A 22,514-nucleotide genomic window follows, 5' to 3' on the forward strand; every position below is an offset into this window, starting at 1 on the left:
GTAAGAGGAGTTGACCCACGCAAAGCCCTCAGAACAGCAGCTGGCATACCGCAAGCACTTAATGAATACTTACTATTATTACCAAGTAGTGCTGAGTAAGGATTAATTGTATAGTTTCATTTCTAATTGAAAATGAAAAAGAAAAAGAGATTTTTTTTTTTTTACCCCCCAATCAGGATATCCAGATTCAGAAAACATGAATGAGCACTGAACGCCATCCTGGCACTGAGCGCCACGCGGCCGACCGCTGGGCAGTGAGCACTGGGCAGTGAACACACAGCTGTGGTGAATGGTGCCCACAGCCCAGCAGGCTGCCTCCCACATTTCCTGGTTGGAGAAAATGCACCCCCAGAGGCTGGACAGACACTGGAGGCCTTGTGCAGGGCCACCAAGTGGGCCTCTGCATTCCCACAGGGCCTGGGACCAGGGCCTTCTGGAACATTCCACTGGTAGATGCACTTACTGCAAACACTTGCAGAATTTTAGGAGCCACACGCCTGTATTCACATTCTGGTTCTGCCATTTACTAGTCACAGGACCCTGGGAAAGTGACTTAATCTTTTTGTGCCCCAGTTTCCCCATCTTCAAATAGGGACAAGAATGGAGATGCCACACAGGGCTGTTGTTAGGACAAAGTGAGTCAGTGCATGGGAAGCGCTTGCAGCAGTCCCTGCAGGGTGAGCGCATTATGGCCTGGGGCTCCCTGAGCCCTCAGGGGGGGCAGAAGAGCATGGCTTTCTCCAGGGACTCCTGGACAGAGATGGCTTGGTTTATGATTTCTTAGAGTTGACTAGATGCCAGAGAGAAAGGAGGGCCCCGGCCTCTTGTGGCTGGTCCTCTGAGCAATTCTAGCTTCTAGGCATGCCGCGCGAGAGAGGCAGGCAGGCATGTCCCCTGCTGGCCTAGGTGGGTTTCAGCCAGGTTGCCCCCAGCCTGCCTCGGGAGACCTGCCAGGGCTATCAGCTGGCAGACCCCACACTCTTGGAAAAGGCAGGATGTGCACAAACCCATCGTCGCCAGGGTGTGTCCTTGTTGCATGGGAGACCTCCTGTTCCCCACTGGCTTTTCGTGAGGACTCACAGACACCCAGAGGCAAACACATGGCAGGCTCTGGCTTTTGCACCAACCTTCTAGTTCAAAAGCCCTCTGGCCTCTGAGATCAGGGCTTAGAAAGCCCAAGGAGGCATTCCGCCCCTCCGAAGACGTTTTCCCCCGCAGGGGAACACGTTTTCCCGGGGGCTGCTCTGGAGCTCCTACTTCATCTGTGAAACTTCCCTGCTGGCAGTTGAGGGCCCAGAAGCTCAACAGCTGCACTGTTCTCCCTCACAATCCATCTCTGTCTCCAAAGCGGAGCAGATGTGGGGCTCGCTGGGCGGAAGCCTCCAGAGGGCCCCTTCTGCGCCGGCCATGTCATGGAGCCCCTCTCCCAGTGTGCCAGGGGCACAGGAGACACCACAGCGCTCATGGCTCCCGCCCTGCTGGCTGGAACCAGTGGAGACTGTGCCTCATAAAACACAACGGAACGGCCCAGCTGGCAGAGCCTGCAAGTTCCCATGCGTTTACATCACCAAGTGGACCTTTGTTATGGCTCTGACACAAGAAAATTAAGAGAAGCCTTCATAGAAGGTCCCACATTTCTCAGCCTGTGTAGCACATTGCTTTTTGAGGTCTGTCCCTTCTGGCCTCTTGTCCTAGCCTGCAACTGGGGCTCCAGCCACTCTCACAGGCTCCATGTTAGGAATTGTTCTTTTTTTTTTTTTTTTTAACAGTGTCTCACTCTGTCACCTAGGCTAGAGTGCAGGGGCACCATCATAGCTCACTGCAACCTCAAACTCCTGGGCTCAAGCGATCCTCCTGCCTCGGCCTCCCAAGTAGCTGGGACTACAGGCATGCGCCACCACGCCTGGCTAATTTTTTCTATTTTTTTGTAGAGACAGGTTCTCACTCTTGCTCAGGCTGGTCTTGAACTCCTGGCCTCAGGTGATCCTCCTGCCTCAGCCTCCCAAAGTGCTGGGATTACAGGTGTGAGTCACAGGCGTGAGCCTAGAACTGTTCTTGATTGCACGTTTATCTGGCACCAGGCACCATGCTAAGAGATTAAAATGCTCCCGATTTCTCCCCATAAAAGCCCTGGGGGATCAATACTATTATTAGTTTCCCTTTTTTTAAATAGATGGGAAATCAAAGCAAGAAGTTAAACAACTTGCCCAAGGTCACACATGCAGTATGTGGTGGAGCTTGGATTTGAATTCTGGCCCATTGACTTAGCAAATGCTCTCCACAGCAAATAATAGTAATAGTTAATATTTATTGCGTGCGTTTGCCCAGCAGCGCTGTTCTAAGTGTTTTACCCGGATTCATTGTTTTAATCCTTGCAATCCAACCTATGCGGTAGGTAGTATGAAGAGTTCCATTTTACGGATGATGAAACGGAGGTGAGGAAAGCTATCCCAAGGGACCCTCTGGACACCCAGGAGCTCCGACAGGGCCTGGGTGCTGGGGAGCCCGCCGGGGTGGCCCCCGCCCCGCCAGCGCCCGGGGACACTCACGGCTGCAGGTCTTGCCGTTGGCGTCCAGGGTGTAGCCGCGGCGGCAGCGGCAGTAGGAGCCGTCCTCCGTGTTGACGCACTCGTGCGCGCAGCCCGGTTTGTTCAGGGCGCAGTAGTTGATCCCTGCGGGGAGAAAGGGCAGCCCCCGCTTCAGATCCGGGCCGCACGAGCCCTAGAGGAGAGAGCGGGTGGTGCTGCCTGCCGAGGCCACCGGGAACGGGCCATTCATTCGTTTATCCGCCACCCAAGCGCCAGGCCCAGAGCTCGATGCGCGGATGCGGCGGCCGGTTAGGCTGAGGGGCCCTGCCGCAAGGTCGCGCTCCAGAGGGGGCAGAGAAGAGCGCTGGCAGCAGGGAACACAGAGCCCACAGCCGGCGCCCACCGAGTCCGTCCGGGGCCCGGTAAACAGGTAAAGGGGGCTGGAAGTGGCAGAGCGTGAGGACTCGGGGACAGCCAACACAAAGGCCTGCGGATGAGGGCACAGGGACATTTAGGGAGCTGCAGGAAGCTGCTAGCAAGCATGCGGCTGGAGTGCGAGGACACAGATGGGGCTGGGAGGCGAAGGGATGGTGGGGCAGGGACTTGCAGGCCTCGGAATGGAGCAGTGAAGGCTCTAGACAGGCGGCTGGAGGTGGCACTGCTGGTGGAAGTGACAAGGACAGGGTCATGCTTGAAGAAGACTCCGCAGTGGAGGGAAGCCAGGCGGACTGCAGCAAATAAATATTCAGTAAATAAGGTGCTCTACGGGACACAGAGAAAACAGCGCCTGCTCTCCTGGCGCCTGTTTGAAAGAGAGCCGGGTACCTGAAGCGTACCTCTGGGTTCCCCAGCAGCGGTCTTTTCCCTTCCGATGGCCAAAGAGCTAAGTGGAGGCTCAGTTGAGCTGAGTTGGTGGCCAAAGAGCAAAGAGCTGGGATGAGGGCCACACTTCCCAGCCCATCCCCTTCCAAGAAAGATGGAAAAGCTAAGAAAGTCCTATCAGTTTCTTCCTTGATCAGTAGTGTTCAAAGCACATATGGAGCTTTTGTCTGCAGGGATATCTGACAGTGACGTCAGACAGCATGAGGCAGAATAAACAAAAACTGATCTTGCAAAATATCCAGCTCTTTAGGGGAGTCAGGAAATGGCAGGCACATTAAGGAGGGTCCAAATGCTTAACCTTGCTCTGGTGAGATCATGACAGCACCCATATCATGAACCTGGAGGACATGTATCTCTGACCCTGTCCAGGTTACTGCAGTGCTGTCCTGTGGTAAGTTCACCCCCATCCAAGCCGTGCTTCTGCCAGAAGATGGAAGCTGCATCATAACCGGCAGCCAATAAGCAATTCATTTCCTGGTAGAAAATGCTAAAACCACAAGATCCCACACATAGCAGTTACAAGGGGGATAGAAAACTGGAAAAGGACACAAAATGGGCTTGTGGAGGGCCTTTATGAGACTAGTGTTGAGGGAAAAGGTCACCTCCAACCTCACTGACAGCACAGTTTAACTGTACAGCATTGTTCTTTTTCTGGGAATGTGTCAGACACTGTTGGTTGTCTTGCCAACAACCATTACCCCAAGACCCCCAGGGCATGAATCATGGCTAGTCTAAGCCAGCCTGGCAACCACAGTTCTCCCTTGTCAGTGATTGGTCAAGTGGTGGGAATATGCCCTAGTTCTGGCCAATGAGACATAAGGAGAAGTTTACTAGGGGCCCCTAGGAAAAAAATCTTCTTTCCTAAAAAGACAGCTGTATGAAAAGAAATGACTTTCTCAGTCCTCTTTCCTTTCTGCCTTTGAGTCTAGTAGTGTGAGGGTATGATGCTTGGAGCTGCAGCAGCTATCTTGTAGCCATGAGGTGACAAGCATGAGGAGGAAAAGTCAACATGCTTTGGTAGAGTAGAAAGACAGAAAGAGACTGGGTTCTTGATAATATCACTGAGTCACTGAGCCAACCCTTGGACAGCTAGCTTTAGACTTAGGTAAAAAGTAAATGTCCTTGTGACTTAAGACAGCATTGATTGGATTTTCTGTTAGCACCCTAACTGGTACAGTAGAAATGATCTGAAACCATAAAGTAATGAACTGAGAATATACACCTTTTACTTTTACCATATATCTGCCCAAAAATTATTGGAAGAAGCTTACATGCACAAATGACTTGAAGATATGACACACGGCACCCTCTTGCTTCAGTGGCTCCTTATTGCCCAGTTAACCTCTGTATGATCCAGCAATTCCACTTCTGAGTTTACACACCCAAGTTCATAGCAGCATTATTCACAACAGCCAAAAGGTGGAAGCCACCCTAGTGTCCATTGATGGATGAATGGATAAACAAAATATGGTGCATACATACAATGGGACATTATAAGGAAGGAAATTTGGACACATGCTACAACATGGATGAAGCTTGAAAACATTATGTTAAGTGATATAAGCCAGTCACGAAAGGATAAAAATGTGGTGTGATTCCACCTATATGAAGCACCTAGAATAGTCAAATTCATAGAGACATAAAGTAGATTAGTGGCTGCCAGGAGGTGGGGGAGGAGGAAATGAGGAGTTATTGTTTAATGGGTGTAGAGTTTCAGTTTGGGGTGATGGAAAAGTTCAGAGATTGAAGGTGGTGATGGTTGTACAATAATACGAATGTACTTAACGCCACTGAATTATACACTGAAAATGGTTAAAATGGTAAATTTTATGTTCTATATATTTTATAACAAAAAAGCCACCACTGTCTTTAAGAAAGATTTACATATACATATTTCAAAACATGGTGTACACAATGTATACAATTTTTGTCAATTAAAAAAATAAATACTAAAAATATATATAGCTATGATATATCAACTTAAGAAAAATACCAGAAAAGGGCTGAGAACAGTGGCTCATGCTTGTAATCCCAGCCCTTTGGGAGGCCAAGGCAGGAGGATTGTTTGAAGCCAGGAGTTTGAGGCTGCGGTGAGCTATGATCATGCCACTGCACTCCAGCCTGGGCAACAGAGTAAGACCCTGTCTCCGAAAAAACAAACAAAAACACCTAAAAAAAGGGGGAAAAAATCACAATGTTTTAAATATATTTTTAAAAAAGAAAGATTTGCATAAAAAATAATTCAACTGAAAATATTTAGAACCTTGAAGAGGTTATCACCCAGCAATCTATAAAACAGCAATTCAAAAATTACTCTTCCCAAATGTTTCTTTTTAGCAGAGGTTTAACCATAGCTCTTTGCCTTCTTTCCACACTTGTGTCATATTTTCCACACAATACATGTGTGTTACTTATTCACTCACTCATTTATTCCTTCAGTAAGTATTTACTGAGTACCTAGTATTCATCCCATACCTGGCTAACTCTTCTCACAAACTGTGAAGTGTTTCACATGGGCCAGGCTTGGACGCAAGCATATCTGGTAAGGCCCAGAGTGCCCAGGGCAGATGGCAGGACTTTATGAGTGGCAATGCCTGAAAGAGCTGGAGCCCTAACTGAAGTGGTAAGATGAAAACATGAAAGATTAGTGACCCCGGGCAGTACACTTCGATGCCAGCAGAGTGCACAGATGATAAGTTTCAGAGAAACTGGAGGGGCAACAGAATGTTCAAGCAGGAAGTCCTGCTCCTTCAGTTTAGGAAATCCAGGTCCTGAGAAGTAGAAGTAGCTGCCCAAGGTCACACAGCCAATACGAGTGACATCTCCAAGCCTGGACCTCACGTCTCTTGGCTTCCTGGCCCAGTCCAACCTGTGGACTTCACACTGGTTTTTAGAGTGTCATATCTCCAGCCACAGGGAGCACCCACCGTGGCAGCAGAGTCAGGAACCATGGAGTCCAGCACTCACGTCTGATTCAGCCCTGGGGCTCCATGCACCAGGCGGCCAGGCCAGTCCCTTAATAACTGACACTGTGACTGCCTTACACTGACAGTGGCACTCTCCAGGAGGAGAAATTGTGCCCAGATAAGAAGCAAGAACAAAGCCTGGCCACGAGTCTTTTCTTTAGTAGGATTCTGCCTTTGTTTGTTTTTTCCAGTTTAATTTGGATGATATAAAATTCCTTTGAAAAATAGAGTTCTTATTAGATTTGAAAATAGCCAACATCCATCAGCCTCCTATTAACTGTAAATGGCTGTACCCTGAGGTCGAGATTTGTAATGCTCAGATCACTCAAGAGACCTCAGACTCCTAAGAACAAACTCCAGATTTTAAACCCAATTTCTTGGCTCCCCCCATCCACATAATGGTCCAGAGAGACAGTGAGCACTCACTTCCATTTACAGCTGTCTGCCTAATGGACTGAGCACAGGCATTAAGTCAAGGGCAGCTCCAAGAGGCTGGCCTCAGGAGTCAGGGCTGGGTTCGCAGCAAAGACAATGGAAAATGTAACCATGAGGCAGGATGTTGGAGAAGGGCTGATGAGGACACTGGGTTTCAGGAACAAATTTCATTTTTTTTTGGATGAAAATGTAGGACACCTGGCTAAAGAGGTGCTATACTCACTGAATGTACACTCTGGCCTTGGGCCACAGGCTGCAAACAGGCCCATCTGGGGGTTAATTTGTGGTGGGGACCACTCCCAAATGGTCACTACCCTCTACTCGCCCTACTGTTCTCAGCCTCCCTCCTCCCTTGGTAATGACGCCTGCACTGCGTTGCACCCTTCTCTTATCCCAAGTGCCTCTCCAGGTGGTTGAGGGAGTAGCAGAGGTTGAGGGACTCAGCCGATTGGTAAGAGATGCAGAGTTTCGAGAAAATTCTCCTCCACCAATGGCTACATGCCTAACTTGCTTTCCTTTTCCCCCTCCATTAATAACACAGGAAGAAGCTTGCAGCCGCAATGAGCATCTAAGCTGAACCAGATCTAATCATCATCGCTCACATAAGAGCTTTGGGTCTGCAAATGAGTCCACCTGTGAGTGATTATCCCTGGGTGCAGCCAGCCCCTCACACACTTACCCCTAGCTAAAGGTGTAAATGGCAGAGAGGAGTGGCCAGGCCAGAAAAATTGGCCCTCTGATGCATCGCAGGCGTGTGTGGTCTAATGGAAAATATCCCATCTAATTTTCACATTCTGAATGCTCGCAATTAAAATTCCCATTTAATGCTTGAATGTTTCCAGGGTTTGTATCTAGGCAAGGCAGGGGGAATTATGTTTTATAAGAGAGGCTCAGTTTCAAAATATGGGCTGTGCAACCATCTGCCACTATACACAGCATAACACTTATTAGAATGAGCGTACAAGTTAATCTGTGCTATAAGTAGAATGTGACTCGTCTGGATTCAGTTATATAACCTACAGTGCTTTTCACAAGAGATAGATGGTGAAACCTTTGCAAACACAGTACTGCTGTGCAGAACACTGCTGTACATATCGCCAGGAGTAAGTGGATAAAGGAGCATATGGGAAAATACATCCCTAAATGGAAGCTCCAGAGACTTCTGTGAATAACATTGTCAGCTGACCCCGAAAAATTCAGTGTGCATAAGTGTGGACTAAGGGAAGACTTTTTGAGAAAAAAAAATCACAACTTGCATGCCTCAAAAAGGCCATTTTTCTAACAAGATCGAGGAATTCAAATAATAGTTGCAATTTTTCCAGGATGACACATCTCAGAGAGATTCATTGACTCATTCATTCATCCATTCAACATTATGCTGCACCTAGTAGTACGCCAAGCACTCTTTGAGTTACTGAGGATTCACCAGTGAGAAAGACAACCATCTCTGTCCTCATGGGCCGTCCATTCTAGCAGTCTCTCAGGAACAGTCTGGCTTAAAGAGGTCCTGTCTGGGGTCCATGTTCAGATTCTGGTCACGCCCCTTGACGTGCCAGATGACAGGCATTTGAGGCACTCAGCACATCCTCAATATCATCCTGCTAACACCCTGTACCCCTTGACTGCTGCTGGGATGCCCCAGACTCTCATGTTTTATTTCTTTCCTATCAAAGAGGATAGAGCTGCAATTTACCCCCTTTAGCATCCATCAACTGTCTTATCTTGTAGGACTGGAAGAAACCAGCTCCTTTTACCTCCCATCCCTGGGCATACTCTTCTCTTCCAAATACACACTGTGGGGGTGAGGAGGAGGGAGAGCACACCCTCATTTCAGATCGTTGGGAGCTTCAGCTTGGGCCCCGACTTTGCTAAATGAATCCAATGGCCAGACCCAGTCTATTCAATCTTGAAAAATCATCCCCATAATAGGATCTAGTGGGCCAAAAGGTAAAATTAAGGGCACAATAATGTTAGTAGACACAAATGCTGAGTACAACTATATCTTGCTTAAGATTGCAAGGAAAGGAAAACTAACTGGAGAAGCACTTAGTGAAACGAGCCCTTCTCCAACTCCCAGTGTGACTTACTTTTGCAGGTTTTCTTATCTGGGTTCAGGGTAAAGCCTTTTAGGCAGCGGCAGAAATAGGAATTATCTGTGTTAATACACTCGTGCTGACATCCATGATTAGGTGAGGCACAGTAGTCTATCTCTGGAAAGAAAGAAAAATCATCATAATGACAAACAAAATAATAAAGCTAGCAAGTGAAAACCAGGGGTTTTCAGTCTTAATTTTTCCTAAACAGGTAAAATCCTATGTCTTAAAAACGTTATGCTATGAAAAGAACCTCTCAATTAAGATATTCCCATGTTTACGGATATGGTCCCCCAGTAAGAGAAACTTCTTGACATAGTACAAAATGTTCACGCAACAAATGAATTTGTGAACATGCTTTCCTTGTCTTGGTTAATGTGAGAGCCACTAAAATGAAAATGGGTGGTTGTTTGCCAGATTACAGGCTGGGAAGAGAGAGCTTAGCTGAGCAGTTTATGGGATTTATGCAATTAAAGCAATTTAGCTTTCCCAAAGTCAAATGCCAAACCACTTAACAATAGTATAACAAAATCATATCCTGGGAAATACAAGATCTAGGAATGATAAACATAAATATTCTGAGTTCAAAACAGCTCCTCATTACCTAACTGGACTCAGCTGCACATAAATAGGGTTTTTCATCTCAAGATTCACAGTCAGAGAATGTGATCTCTAGGAATATATTAACTTAAACCAAAAATTCAGAAGAAAATAGTTTCATGAAATTTGTTATAATGAAATTTTACTTGTATAAGTATTTTTAAATATGGAAAGAGACTGTTCTATTGAAGTGTCTGAGCAAAGTATTGTCCCGTAATGGAATTGGGATGCATTGCTTGAAATAAGTGGCCACTTATGGGGTCTTAAAAGAAATCTTTGTTTTGATGAGAATTTTTATTGTTTTAAGGAACATTTTGAGCTATATAAATAATTTTCATAATGAAAGATTTGGTATAAATGAGTTTTCCCAGTTTATTAAAAAAAACTGAGGGGCCGGGCGCAGTGGCTCACGCCTGTAATCCTAGCTCTGGGAGGCCGAGGCGGGTGGATCGCTCGAGGTCAGGAGTTCGAGACCAGCCTGAGCAAGAGTGAGACCCCGTCTCTACTAAAAAAAAAAATAGAAAAAAATTATCTGGCCAACTAAAAATATATATACAAAAAAAATTAGCCGGGCATGGTGGCTCATGCCTGTAGTCCCAGCTACTCGGGAGGCTGAGGCAGTAGGATCACTTAAGCCCAGGAGTCTGAGGTTGCTGTGAGCTAGGCTGATGCCACGGCACTCACTCTAGCCCGGGCAACAAAGTGAGACTCTGTCTCAAAAAAAAAAAAAAAAAAAAAAAAAAAAAACTGAGTAAAAGAAAGGCAGACAATATTCATGAAAGGAATACTATTGAGTAAATGCTGATTTTTCCCAATTCAAAGTCATAAGAATTTTAAACATATACAAAAGTGGACAGAATAGTATAATAAATCCATGTTCATATTACCCACCTTCAAGAGACTCAATCTATGGCTGCTCTTCTTCCATCTATACTTCTACTCCCCATATTAAGATCCTATATTACTTTGAAGCAAACCCCAGACGTTGTATCATTTTGCCCATAAATATTACATTACGTATCTTTAAAAGACTAGGGCTCTTTTTTAAAAATATAACTGCAATACCTGGTTACATATAAAAGCATTTTTTTAAACTTTTTATTTGTAAACTATTACAAACTTACAAAAAATTACAAACATAAAAATAGTACAAGAAACATCTATATATTCTTAATACAGATTCACTTATTGTTAACATTTACTCCATTTGGATGACCATTTGGTCATCTCTTGGAACTCTTTGAGAGTAAGTTAAATACATCCTGTTCCTTTTCCCTTAAATATAGTGTGTGCTTCCTAAGAGAAGGGATATTCTCTTATATAACAACAGTGTGGTTATTAATATAAATTTCATAAATTTATACTGATACTTTCATTTAATCTATCACCCATATTCTTATCAGTTGATATAATACTGTTTTTATAGCATTTTTCATCCTCCAACATAGGATCCAGTCTAGGGTCAGAAATTTTCATTTTCATATCTGCTCAGCCTCCTTTAATCTGGAACCATGCTGTCTAATGTGGCTATTTAAAATTGACTAAAATTATTAATAAATAATGATAAAAATTCAGTTCCTCAGTTGAACTGGCTGCATCTCAAGTGCTCAGTAGCCACATGTGGGCTTTTAATAAGGGTTATCTTTTTCATGTGAAAGTTTTTTTTTTTTTTGAGACAGAGTCTCGCCCTTTTGCCCTGGCTAGAGTGCCGAGGTGTCAGCCTAGCTCACAGCAACCTCAAACTCCTGGGTTCAAGTGATCCTTCTGCCTCAGCCTCCTGAGTAGCTGGGACTACAGGCATGCGCCACCACGCCTGGCTCATTTTTTTCTATATATATTTTTAGCTGTCCACATAATTTCTTTCTATTTTTAGTAGAGACGGGGTCTCGCTTTTGCTGAGGCTGGTCTCGAACTCCTGACCTCGAGCGATCCTCGTGCCTTGGCCTCCCAGAGTGCTAGGATTACAGGCATGAGCCACCACAGTGGCCAAACACAGTGCGTTTATCCATTCCCCTACTGATGGGCATTTGAGATCTTTCCAGTTTGGGGCCATCACAAATAAAGGAGCTATAAACATTCATGTACAAGTTTTTGTGTGGAAATATTCTTTCATTTCTCTTGAGTAAATATCTAGTAGAATGGGTGGGTCACACGGTAGATGTATGCTTAACTTCTTAAATATTCCCATGACTGGCCAGTTTATGAGAGTTCCAGGTGCTCCACATCCTCACCAACACTTGGTAATTTTAGCAATTCTGGTAGGTAGGTAGTGGCTGTCTCATTATTATTTCACTTTGCATTTTCCTAATGACTAATGTGGTTGTATATATTTTCATATGGTTATTTCCATCTCCATATATTCTTTCGTGCAGTATCTGTTCAAATTTTTTGCCCATTTCCATTGAGCTGTTTGTCTCATTATAAAGAGTTTCTTATATATTCTAAATACAAGTCCTTTGTTGGATATACACTTTGTAAATATTTTCTCCCAGTCTGTGGCTTGCCTTTTCATTTTAGTAATATTGTCTTTTCAAGAATAAATGTTTTAATTTTGATGAAGTTCAATTTATTGATTTTTTATTTTTATACTTTGTGTTTTATTGTGTCCTACACAAGATAGCTTTGCCAAACCCAGGGTCAGTAAGATCTTATATAATTTCTTTTAGAATTTGTATAGTTTTCATTCTTACATTTAAGTTTAAAATCCAATTCAAGTTTATTTTTGTATGTGGTGTGAGTTAAAGGTAAGTTTCCTTTTTTTTCCCCATATGACAATCTAATTGTTGCAGCATTATTTTTGAAGATGTTAATATTTTCCACTGAATCATCTTGGCATCTTTTTTGAAAATCATTTCACCATATATGTGTGCGTGTATTTCTGGACTCTTCTGTTACATTCATCTATATGTCCATCTTTACACCAATACTACACTGTTCTGATTACTGTTAATTTATTATTAGTCTTAAAATCAGGTAGTTTAAGTTCTCCAAATTTGTTCATCTTTTTCAAAATTTATTTTACTATTCTAGTTCTTTGCATTTCCATATATGTTTTAGAATCAGTTTGTCAATTTCTACAAAAAGCCTGCTAGGATTATGCTAGGAATTGTTTTGAATCTATAGATTATCTTGGAAAGGTATGACACATTAACAATATTGAGTCTTCTGATCCATGAACATGGTAAATCTATTTAGTTAAGTCTTCTTTAATTTCCCTTAACAATGTTTTATAACTATCAATGTAGAGGTCTTTCACATCTTTTGTCAAATTTATCCATAGATATTACATACTTTTTATGTTATTTAAAAAGTAATTTTTAATTTCAAATTTTGATTGTCCATTCAACATATATACAAAATAGTTGTTTTTGTATATTGATCTTATATCCTACAACCTTGCTAAATTCACTTATTTGTTCTAGTAGCTTTTTTGTAGACTCCTTTGGATATTCTACATAGGTGATCATGTTAATCTGTTAATAAAGATGGTTTTAATACTTCCTTTACAATCTAGATACTATTTATTTCTTTCATTTTTCTCTTCCTTGTTGCATTGGCTAGAACCTCCAGTACAATGTTTTTTTTGTTTGTTTTTTTGTTTGTTTGTTTTTTCTTTTGAGACAGAGTCTCACTCTGTTGCCCGGGCTAGAGTGCCGTGGCGTCAGCCCAGCTCACAGCAACCTCAAACTCCTGGGCTCAAGCAATCCTTCTGCCTCAGCCTCCCCAGTAGCTGGGACTACAGGCATGCACCACCATGCCCGGCTAATTTTTTCTATATATTTTTTTAGCTGTCCAAATCATTTCTTTCTACTTTTTAGCAGAGATGGGGTCTCGCTCTTGCTCAGGCTGGTCTCGAAGTCCTGACCTCGAGTGATCCTCCTGCCTCAGCCTCCCAGAGTGCTAGAATTACAGGCGTGAGCCACCTTGCCTGGTCCACAATGTTAAATAGAAGTGGTAAAGGCCAGGTGCTTTTTGGTGCTATAACTTGGATTCAAACCAAAGTGGCTGCAGGCACATATCTATTTATTCCTGAGTAAAGTTTAGTAGTTTATGTCTTTCAAGGAATTTGTCCATTTCATCTAAGTTGTCAAAGTTATTGGCATACATTTGTTCATTATTTTCCTGTATTATCCTTTCAACGATTATAGGATCTGTAGTGTCCATTTTCTCATTCCTAATATTGGTAATTTGTGTCTTCTCTCTTTTTTTTCCCTGACTAGTCTGGCTAGATGTTTATCAATTTTATTGATCTTCTCATAAAAACCACCTTTTGGTTTTACCGATTTTCTCTATTGGGTTTTATGTCTCCGTTTTCTTTCATTTCAGCTCAGATCTTTATTATTTCCTTTGTTTTGAATGTCTAATATATTAAAAAGTGTTAATCTCACTGCTCATTTATTACTTCATTCATTTATTCAATAAATATTCTCTGAATATCTACCATGAGGCAGGCACCGGGATCAGCAGTGAACAAAAAGGCACAGTCTCTTGCCTCATGGAGCTTATGAGTCCCTTATAATCTCTCATATTAGAGCAGATTATTCATTAATCAAATAATAACACCAATAAATATACATTTGTAAATTGGATATACATAATTGAATAATTTTATGAAGAAAAGGTATTAAAACATAAATAAAGCAATGAGAAGAAGTTTTATCCTAGAAAATTAGCAAAAATTTTTAAAATTGCCTCAAAACACTTATGGTAGAGTGTAAATTGGTATGTTTTTCAAAAGCAATTTTGAATATGCATCAAAAGCCTTAAAAATGTTAATAGCCTTTGATTCCTTTTTGTTTTGTTCCTAAGCAAACGACCAGAAATACAAAGATTTATACATAAGAATGTTTATCACAATACAATTTGAGCAGCCAAAAAAACATGTCGAACAAATGATAGAATATTATGTAGACATTAAAATAGTTTTAATAAAATTTAAATGACATGTCAAAATGCTTATGATTTAATGTTATAAAGTATGATCTCAATTATATAAGAATATATCACACATTAGAAAAACAGACTACAGAAAAGTACCAAATTAGTATTAACAATGGTTATCTCTGGAGAATGGGATCACAGATTGTTTTATTTTATATAATTTCATTTCTATAAGAACTAGTTTTCTACAATGAACCTGTATTACTTTTGTAATCAGAAAAAGTACTAAAAATAAATATACACGTTCATAATTGTGAAACTAGTTGCCATGGAAAACAGCAGAAATAATAAAGAAAAAAGAACAATGTGGGAGGTGCCCAGAGATTTGGAGACAAAAATAATCAGGGAACATAGCTGAAAACAATATATGTAGTTTCAGATGTCCATATCTGCTATAGTTAGGATGTCTGTCCCCCCAAACCTCATGTTAAAATTTAATCCCCAAAGTTGGAGGTGGGGCTCGGTGGGAGGTGTCTTGGTCATAGGGGTGGATCCCTCATGAGTGGCTTGGTGCCGTCCTCATGTTAATAGCCATCCTCGTGGTAACGCATGAGTTCTTGCTCTATTAGTTCCCTCATGAGCTGGTTGTTAAAAAGAGCCTGGCACCCTCCACATACCTTGTTTCCTCTTTCGCCATGAGACCTCTGCACACGCCAGCTACACTTCACCTTCTGCGTGAGTGGAAGCAGCCTGAGGCTTTCCACAGATGCCCAGTCTTCTAGCCAACAGAATCATGAGCCAAATGCATTTTTCTTTATAAACTACCCAGTTTCATTATGCCTTTATAGCAACACAAATAGACTAAACATCCAAAAAACAAAATACAGGCAACAAACAAAGCAAGTTTCAGACCTCCGTATAGGGGAGTAACTATGAGCTCATGGGTATTACTGGAATTTAGGTAGATAGGAACAAAATTCATGACTATGGAGAGAGCAGGTCATGCCCTATGGACCACAATGCCTATGTCACAGTCCCTCACACTATTCTAGTCACACAACTTCTTTGCTGTCCTTCAACATTGCTAAGCCTCAAGTTCCTGCCTTAAGTTCCTTTTGCACTGGTGGTGTGTTTCCTCTGCCTCAAAGTTCTCTTCCTTCTCTCACCTCCTTCAAGTCTTTGATCAAATGTCACTTTCCTGTTGAGACCTCTTCTTTTAATCTGCTCTCATAGAATGTAAGCTCCATAAAGACAGAGATCATTTTTGGGTTTGTTTTTTTTTTTTTTGTCTGTTTCATTCATTGCTGTAAGCCCAGTGTCTACAACCATATCTGGCATATAGCAGATGCTCAAAAAATATTTTTTGAATGAATAAATGGTTATCGATATTACTCTTACTGGAGTGTTTTATGAGGGTTCAGATGTGTACACATTGTGCACTAAGAACCAACACAGGGTCACTAAGAATGGAAGACAGCTCTCATGCCCTCAAGGCTTCTTCCCACCAGGCTGTTTAAAAACCTCCTTCTAGGAGAGTCTCAGTTCAGCAATCAGCATTCTCTGGGTACAGACATTCAGACAGTTACAAGCCCAACCGATCGTTCTTTCATTCAACACACATTTCTCCATCTAGTCCACAAGGCATGGGGCTCTCTTTAGCAAATTGGTCAAATGCCTATTTGGTCCAGATAGATGCTACCACATTTTCCATGCCTGGTTAGTCTACTAAAGGAAATAGAGTTATTCTGATATGACTCATTCTTAGTGACCACAAAGAATGCGAGAAGCTCAATTTGTTCTGTTGGTCTTTAAGAGCAAAAAAGTAGATATCAGCTCAGTCTGGGAAATCACTTTCTAAGAATCAGAGCTGTACAAAGTGGAATGAACCGCCATGGGCTATAGTGAGTGTCCTGTCGGTGGTGTTCAAGTGCAGGCTGGACGATGGGACAGTGGGGACAGTGTAGGATGGGTAGTCGGGCAAGAACTAGATTGAACTTTAAGGCCTCTTCCAACCAAGAGTCTTTGATCATGCACACAGGGCCTCACAAAAGTGGCATATTACAGGCTGTAGGAAGGTAGCAGGGCTCAGCACATTAACTATTTCCTGGCTAGGAAGCCTGATGACTGATACTTTCTAGTTTCTCTGTTGCGGATTCAGTATGAAATTATTTCCTTCTGTATTTCGCTTTTAATGCAAGCACCAAATATTCATTCAGTGCCTTACTCTGTGCAAAGCATTCTTATTTGAAAAATGAGGATGGAAATGTCAACCAAGTTATCAATGGAGTCTGAAAAACAATGAGCCTAATGATCTCAAAATCAGAAAATAATAAAGAGCAACATGCCAAATACAGTGTCCACAATTGCCTTTATTCATCATTACAGGCATTAGATGATGAAGCATTGGACTTGAACCCTATAGTCTCCTTGATACCAAAGACACGAATCCCTATCTAGTACACTCAAGTCCTCTATATGTCTTTCTGGTGAAAAGGCCCTGGATATCTGAGAGTGTTCTTTCTCAGGCTTGACTCGAGTAAAGGTTTCAATTTAGATCTCAAAAAGTCTTGCCACCATATGACCCAGAAATCCTACTTCTGGGTATATACCCAAAGGAACTGAAAGCAAGGACTTGAACACCCATGTTCATGGCAGGATAAGTCACAATAGGCAAAAGGTAAAAGTAACCCAAAATGTCCAACTGATGAATGGATAAATGAAATGGGGTATAGCTTTATACAGTGGAATATTATGCAGTCTTAAAAAGGAAGGAAATTCTGACACATGCCACAACATGGGTGAACCCTGAGGACATTATGCTAAATGAAATAAACCAGACACCAAAGAACAAAATACTGTATGATTCCACTCATACAAGGTACCTAGAGTAGTCAAATTCACAGAGATAGAAACTAGAAGAGTAGTTTCCACAGGATAGAGGTGGTGGCAGGGAATGGGGAGTTAGTGTTTAACAGGTACAGAGTTTCAGTCTGGCATGATGAAAAAGTTCTGGAGAAGAATGGTCGTAATGGTCACACAACAATGTTAATATACTTAAAGCTACTGAATGGTTATAGTGGTAAATTTTATGTTATGCATATTTTACAACAATATAAAAAAAGTCTTGCCAATATTTTGCAAATCAATGATACCTATGTGTTTCCACCCTTCTCCCCTCTAGATTTGGATGGGTTGCTTTAGGGTAAGGAATTGATTTTAAAAAAAAAAAAAAGGTAGTCCTTTTTTGAACACTACTCAGATATTTCAAATTTATAGTACTTGTTCAGGAACATAAAGCTCTACTATATATACTTCAGCTTAATCATAAATTAACCAATGATGGGATTAAGACCACTGGGACTTAGGGTTGCTATGTCTGAGGCTGTGAGAGGAAAGGAGGTGATGAAGGAATTGCCTAAGAAGAAGCCTGAAATCAGGGCAGATGTTAACTGCCTAGTTGGGGGACATATATGAGTGATCTGGGAGTACAGCAGAGCATGCTCCAACCTCAGAGCCTAAGGGGTCTTAGGCATGAAAAGCCGCGGAGCGGCCTGACATGAAAACTTCTCATGGCTATAGAGGTAGATTACAATATGTCAGCCCGGGAGAGGGGTCTTAAGGCTTCCATTGTTAGAACACTGGGCCAAGTTCCTTCTCTCCCTTTCTCTCCACAATGCCTCAGTTAATGTAAAACCAGTCTCCCAGTGGAAAGGATGTAGTTTCTTTGTTCCTTGTTCAAATGGGTCACAGCTACTGAAGTTAGAAGACTGATATCCATGTACATAGCTTGAGCTTGGGATAAAATTAGTTAGTTTACCTTGATCAAAAGAGTTGTACCTACTGAAGAATTATGTGGTTTTCCCTTCTAGAAAGGAGAAGGAAATGAGCTAGGACACCTTGTGATTTTGGGGGGATCCCTGAGACCTTTGATCATTGTATCCCATGATTTTTTTCCCATGAGATCGTTGTATTTTGCAGCATGGCAAAGAGAATAAAAAGCAAGTGCTGGGTTTCAGTCACTGCCACCTTGGCACTGGAGTGCTGGTGGTCCCCTGATTTCCCCGCTCTTTTAAATACTATTTCTGTGTCTGTGTCTCTGTTTCTTTCATCTCTTGCAACACATTCTGCCAGGGGACCCTATCTTTATTGAGGATGTCAAGAACCCCTGATAAACCATGCTTTGTATATTATATTAGCTAGTCTACCTTTTTTAGATAATAATTACACAATTACTAGTTGAATTCGCTTTCAGATATACTTTTGGTTAGAAATAGAGACTGAAATTTAAGGAACTGAGTTTATTTTACTTTTATTTTTCACAAGTTTATAAGAATTGGAAAGTGTTTTTTCAAAATTTTTTTAGAGAAAGGGATCTTGCTCTGTTGCCCAGGCTGGAGTGCAGTGGCATGATCATAGCTCACTGCAGCCTCCAACTCCTGGGCTCAAGTGATCCTCCTGCCTCAGCCTTCTGAGTAGCTGGGAGTATAGGTATGTGCCACCACACCCAGCCAATTTTTATTTTTGTTGTTGTTATTGATGCTTTATTATATAAGTATTTAAACATTGATTTTTTTAAAAAAATAGTGGGTAGCTTGTGCACATTTTAATGGCCTTTTTTTTTTTGAGTTTCAAAACATTAAGGAGGTATGAATGTTGTTTTTACATGGTGGCTAATTTTTTTAATTTTTTGTAGAGACGGGGTCTCGCTCTGTTGCCCAGGCTGGATTCAAACTCCTGGCTTCAAGCGATCCTCCCACCTTGGACTCCCACAGTGCTGGGATTACAGCCATGAGCCACTGCATCTGGCAGGAAAACATTTTTTAAAATCTTTCAACATCACAGCAGTGGCGAGGCTGACTTGACTAGAAGCTGACGGGATGCCTTGGTGCTTCCTGACAGAGTGGCCACCTTGATTCTGAGCTTCTGCCTCCATCCTGTGTGCCTGTTCCTTTTAGCTGGTCCCTGTTTCTCAGTTCTTGTTCCTGCCACAGATCTGGAGCACTCCTGGGCGTCTCGGTCCTTGCAACTGGGCTTTTGCCTTATTTCCTGCTCTCACAGCTCTCCAAGTTCTCCGAGTGTCTCCTTTCTCTCGCAGCTCTCTTCCTGCTCCCGCCCCCCCCCCCCGCCCCCTCGCAGCATGGTGGGAAGGGGGCTTTTCTGGGGGACTTATTACCCTGGTGCTGCCTGCCCAGACCCCTCAGATTTCCCAGCACTCTTCCCTGCCCACGCGTTGGGGCAGCGCACTCCTCGGTCTTACTGTGACAGGGCCCAGAGACAGCTGAACTGCTGGGCTCGGTGCCTAGTCGGTGAGACCTCCCAGCTGGATCGGTCCCTCCCATGGCTCCTGGCCAAACCTCCTCTCCCAGGCCCCCTACGCTGCAGTATCTACTTGCACGGTCAGATCCCAGGGCTGAGCCCTCCTCCTTGCCTGCACCAACGTGGACCTTGGCTCTGGGATAGGAGACAGGCTGAGCCCCAGTGTGGGAAGATAGTGCCGCTCTGGGAACTGGGACTGGGGTGGGGTGGAAGTCAGGTGACCCCAGCCAGGGAAGGCTTCTGTAGAGGCAGGAAGGAGCCTGGCGGCATCTCCACCTGTTCTGATCTAATTGGTCTCCTTCCCTTAGTTCCTGCCAGGGGTCTTGTTGGCATCACACTGTGGGCCCCAGTCATATAATGCCTGGCGTCATGACTGACATGCTCTGTGTGGCCATGGCTTATGTCCCCCACCAACTCCCAGTGGAAGTCTTGAATTGTTCATGCACCTTTGAACTTAACCCAGGCTTGTGGTATATGCTCAATAAATACTAATTTAAAGCCTTTGAAGCCAGTATCGTCCCTCACAAGAACTTAGCACCTGGCAATTTGCTAAATGGTTTATATGAATTATCTCATTTAGTCTTCAAGACAATGCTGTGACATTGGCAGTATCATCACCACCTATTACAGGTGAGGAAACTGAGGCATAAATAACTTGCCCGAGTCCGGGCATGGCGGCTCATGCCTGTCAGCACTCTGGGAGGCCAAGGCGGGTAGATCGTTTGAGTTCAACACCAGCCTGAGCAAGAGCGAGACCCTGTCTCTACTAAAAATAGAAAGAAATTACCTGGACAACTAAAAATATATAGAAAAAATTAGCCGGGCATGGTGGCGCATGCCTGTAGTCCCAGCTACTCGGGAGGCTGAGGCAGTAGGATCGCTTGAGCCCAGCAGTTTGAGGTTGCTGTGAGCTAGGCTGACGCCACAGCACTCTAGCCTGGGCAATAGAGGGAGACTATGTCTCAAAATAAATAAATAAATAAATAACTTGCCCAAGATCAGCCAGAGAAAAAGCAGTGGTGCGGAGATTTGAACCAAGGCTAGCCCCCAGTAGCATGGGGCCTCCCCTTTGAGGGGAGTATTGGCTCACCCCCGCACCCGCCATGACCACTGCCCAGGCTGTTGTTTCCTAGTTCAGAATATTCAGAAGGGAAGGGAGAGGAACAGAGTAGTCTACTCATTCATTCACTTATTCTCTCAATAAACAAAACAAACAACTGCATGCCAGTCACACGCTGGGCATGGAGATCTAAAACACCCTGTCTGGTTCATATCTTTGCACATCTTCCCTTCTCCTGGAACCCTCATCTCACCCTTCTTTGCCTGGTGAATGACGGCTCCACCCTCAAGACTCTGCCACGGTATCCTCTCCTCCGGGAAGCACTTTGCCATATTCATTATTGGCACATGGTTAGGGCTCCAGAAATGGGTGTTTTTAACTTAATGTGGCCCTTGTAGCTCCATATACACCCCTGTCTCCAGCTCTGGTGTTTATAAGCTGTTGATATTTAGGGACTGAAGAGTAGGAGTTAAATTTATGTTTAGGGAGGTTTTGTGCAGGTGTACACTGCTTTACATAATGGATGCATTTTTAGAAAGGTTGTAGGTACATGAACTTTTTATGAATTAAAATCCTATTTTCTCATTGATGTATGTTTCAGAGATGTCTTCTTATTCTAAATTGCTATTAAAATTCACTTTAAAAATGCTGGGCCCTCATACTTTGAAAACAAGCTTTTCTCATGTGACCCTCCCTACAGGAGGATAATAATCCACACACAATCCCTTAAGGGCTTTGGTGGACCTTCACTTTTAAAAGAACACTTTTGGAATCCTTTTGCAAAACTAGTGATCACCTTTAGTTTGTAGAGGTTTATGTTCAGATTTGGGGAGCTAAAATTACTTCTGATTTTTATTTATAGTTAAAACCGAATAGAGCTAAATAGCTCAAACAAAACATGAGCAGTTCTCTGCAAACTGCCGTCCACCTATTCCTCCCCAACACAGAAGAAACCACATTCAATTCTTTTTGGCTCAGCGATTTTCTGGTACTCGTGTGGAGTCAGAGCTGAAGCTCACAAGCCGCAAAGCTTCAGTGAAAACATTCCTCAAGCCCTGTTAATACCGAGGGGCACAGCCAGGCTGAGTCGGCAAGAAGCAAGGTGGCCTGGTGACCTGCAGGCTCAGCGGAGGCTGGAAGAACACTCCCATGGGTGGTGGCCGATCAAAGACACCTTCATCAGATTCCTTGAGTGGTGGTGTTGAACTAGAGTGGGCTACGGTCTTAAGACCAGTCAAGAAAGGTCTGATAGAGGAGGGATAGGGCAGGAGGTTTCAGACCCCCCACAACGTAATCATATGCTAATCCATGCTTGGGAGACTTCCAAGGCCAGAGTCCCAGTAGCAGTCGTATCAAACGCTTCTCTGTGTGTGTGTGTAACTTACTTGTGCACGTTTTTTCATCTGTGTTAAGAGCAAATCCTTCATGGCACCGGCAAGAGTAGGAGCCATCAGCGTTTACACACTCGTGTTCACACCCGTGGTTTTCCGAGGCACAGTAGTCCACAGCTGTAGAGAATGAAACACATTCAGGGTTTAATCAGAAATGCAAACAGAGGTAAAAGTAACGGTAGGATGGAAGCATACTTATAGCAAATATGAATAAGCATTAATATTGTTGATCCAAAAAGATTGTGGATAAATAAATATGGATCCAAGACCTCCTTTTCCTTATTCCTGCCAAAAAAAAAAATAAATTAGGAGTCTATATCAGGCAATTCATATCAGAAGATAAAGAACTTATGAACAATTGT

At 43.1% G+C, this 22,514-nt stretch overlaps 1 protein-coding gene across 7 annotated transcripts in view; it reads right to left on the bottom strand.

The window, feature by feature from the left end:
- Window positions 1-22,514, bottom strand: part of MATN2 (matrilin 2) — a 134,491-nt gene that overhangs the window by 28,333 nt on the left and 83,644 nt on the right. For all 7 annotated transcript variants that reach the window (XM_045560716.1, XM_045560715.1, XM_045560717.1 and 4 more), the window contains 3 exons: window positions 22,147-22,269; window positions 8,899-9,021; window positions 2,550-2,672 (listed from right to left, as the gene is read on the bottom strand). In XM_045560716.1, the coding sequence (XP_045416672.1) occupies window positions 2,550-2,672; window positions 8,899-9,021; window positions 22,147-22,269 (369 nt within the window). The remainder of the gene's footprint in view (window positions 1-2,549; window positions 2,673-8,898; window positions 9,022-22,146; window positions 22,270-22,514) is intronic.

The sequence above is a fragment of the Lemur catta genome, chromosome 9, assembly GCF_020740605.2.
Source record: "Lemur catta isolate mLemCat1 chromosome 9, mLemCat1.pri, whole genome shotgun sequence".
NCBI lineage: Eukaryota > Metazoa > Chordata > Mammalia > Primates > Lemuridae > Lemur > Lemur catta.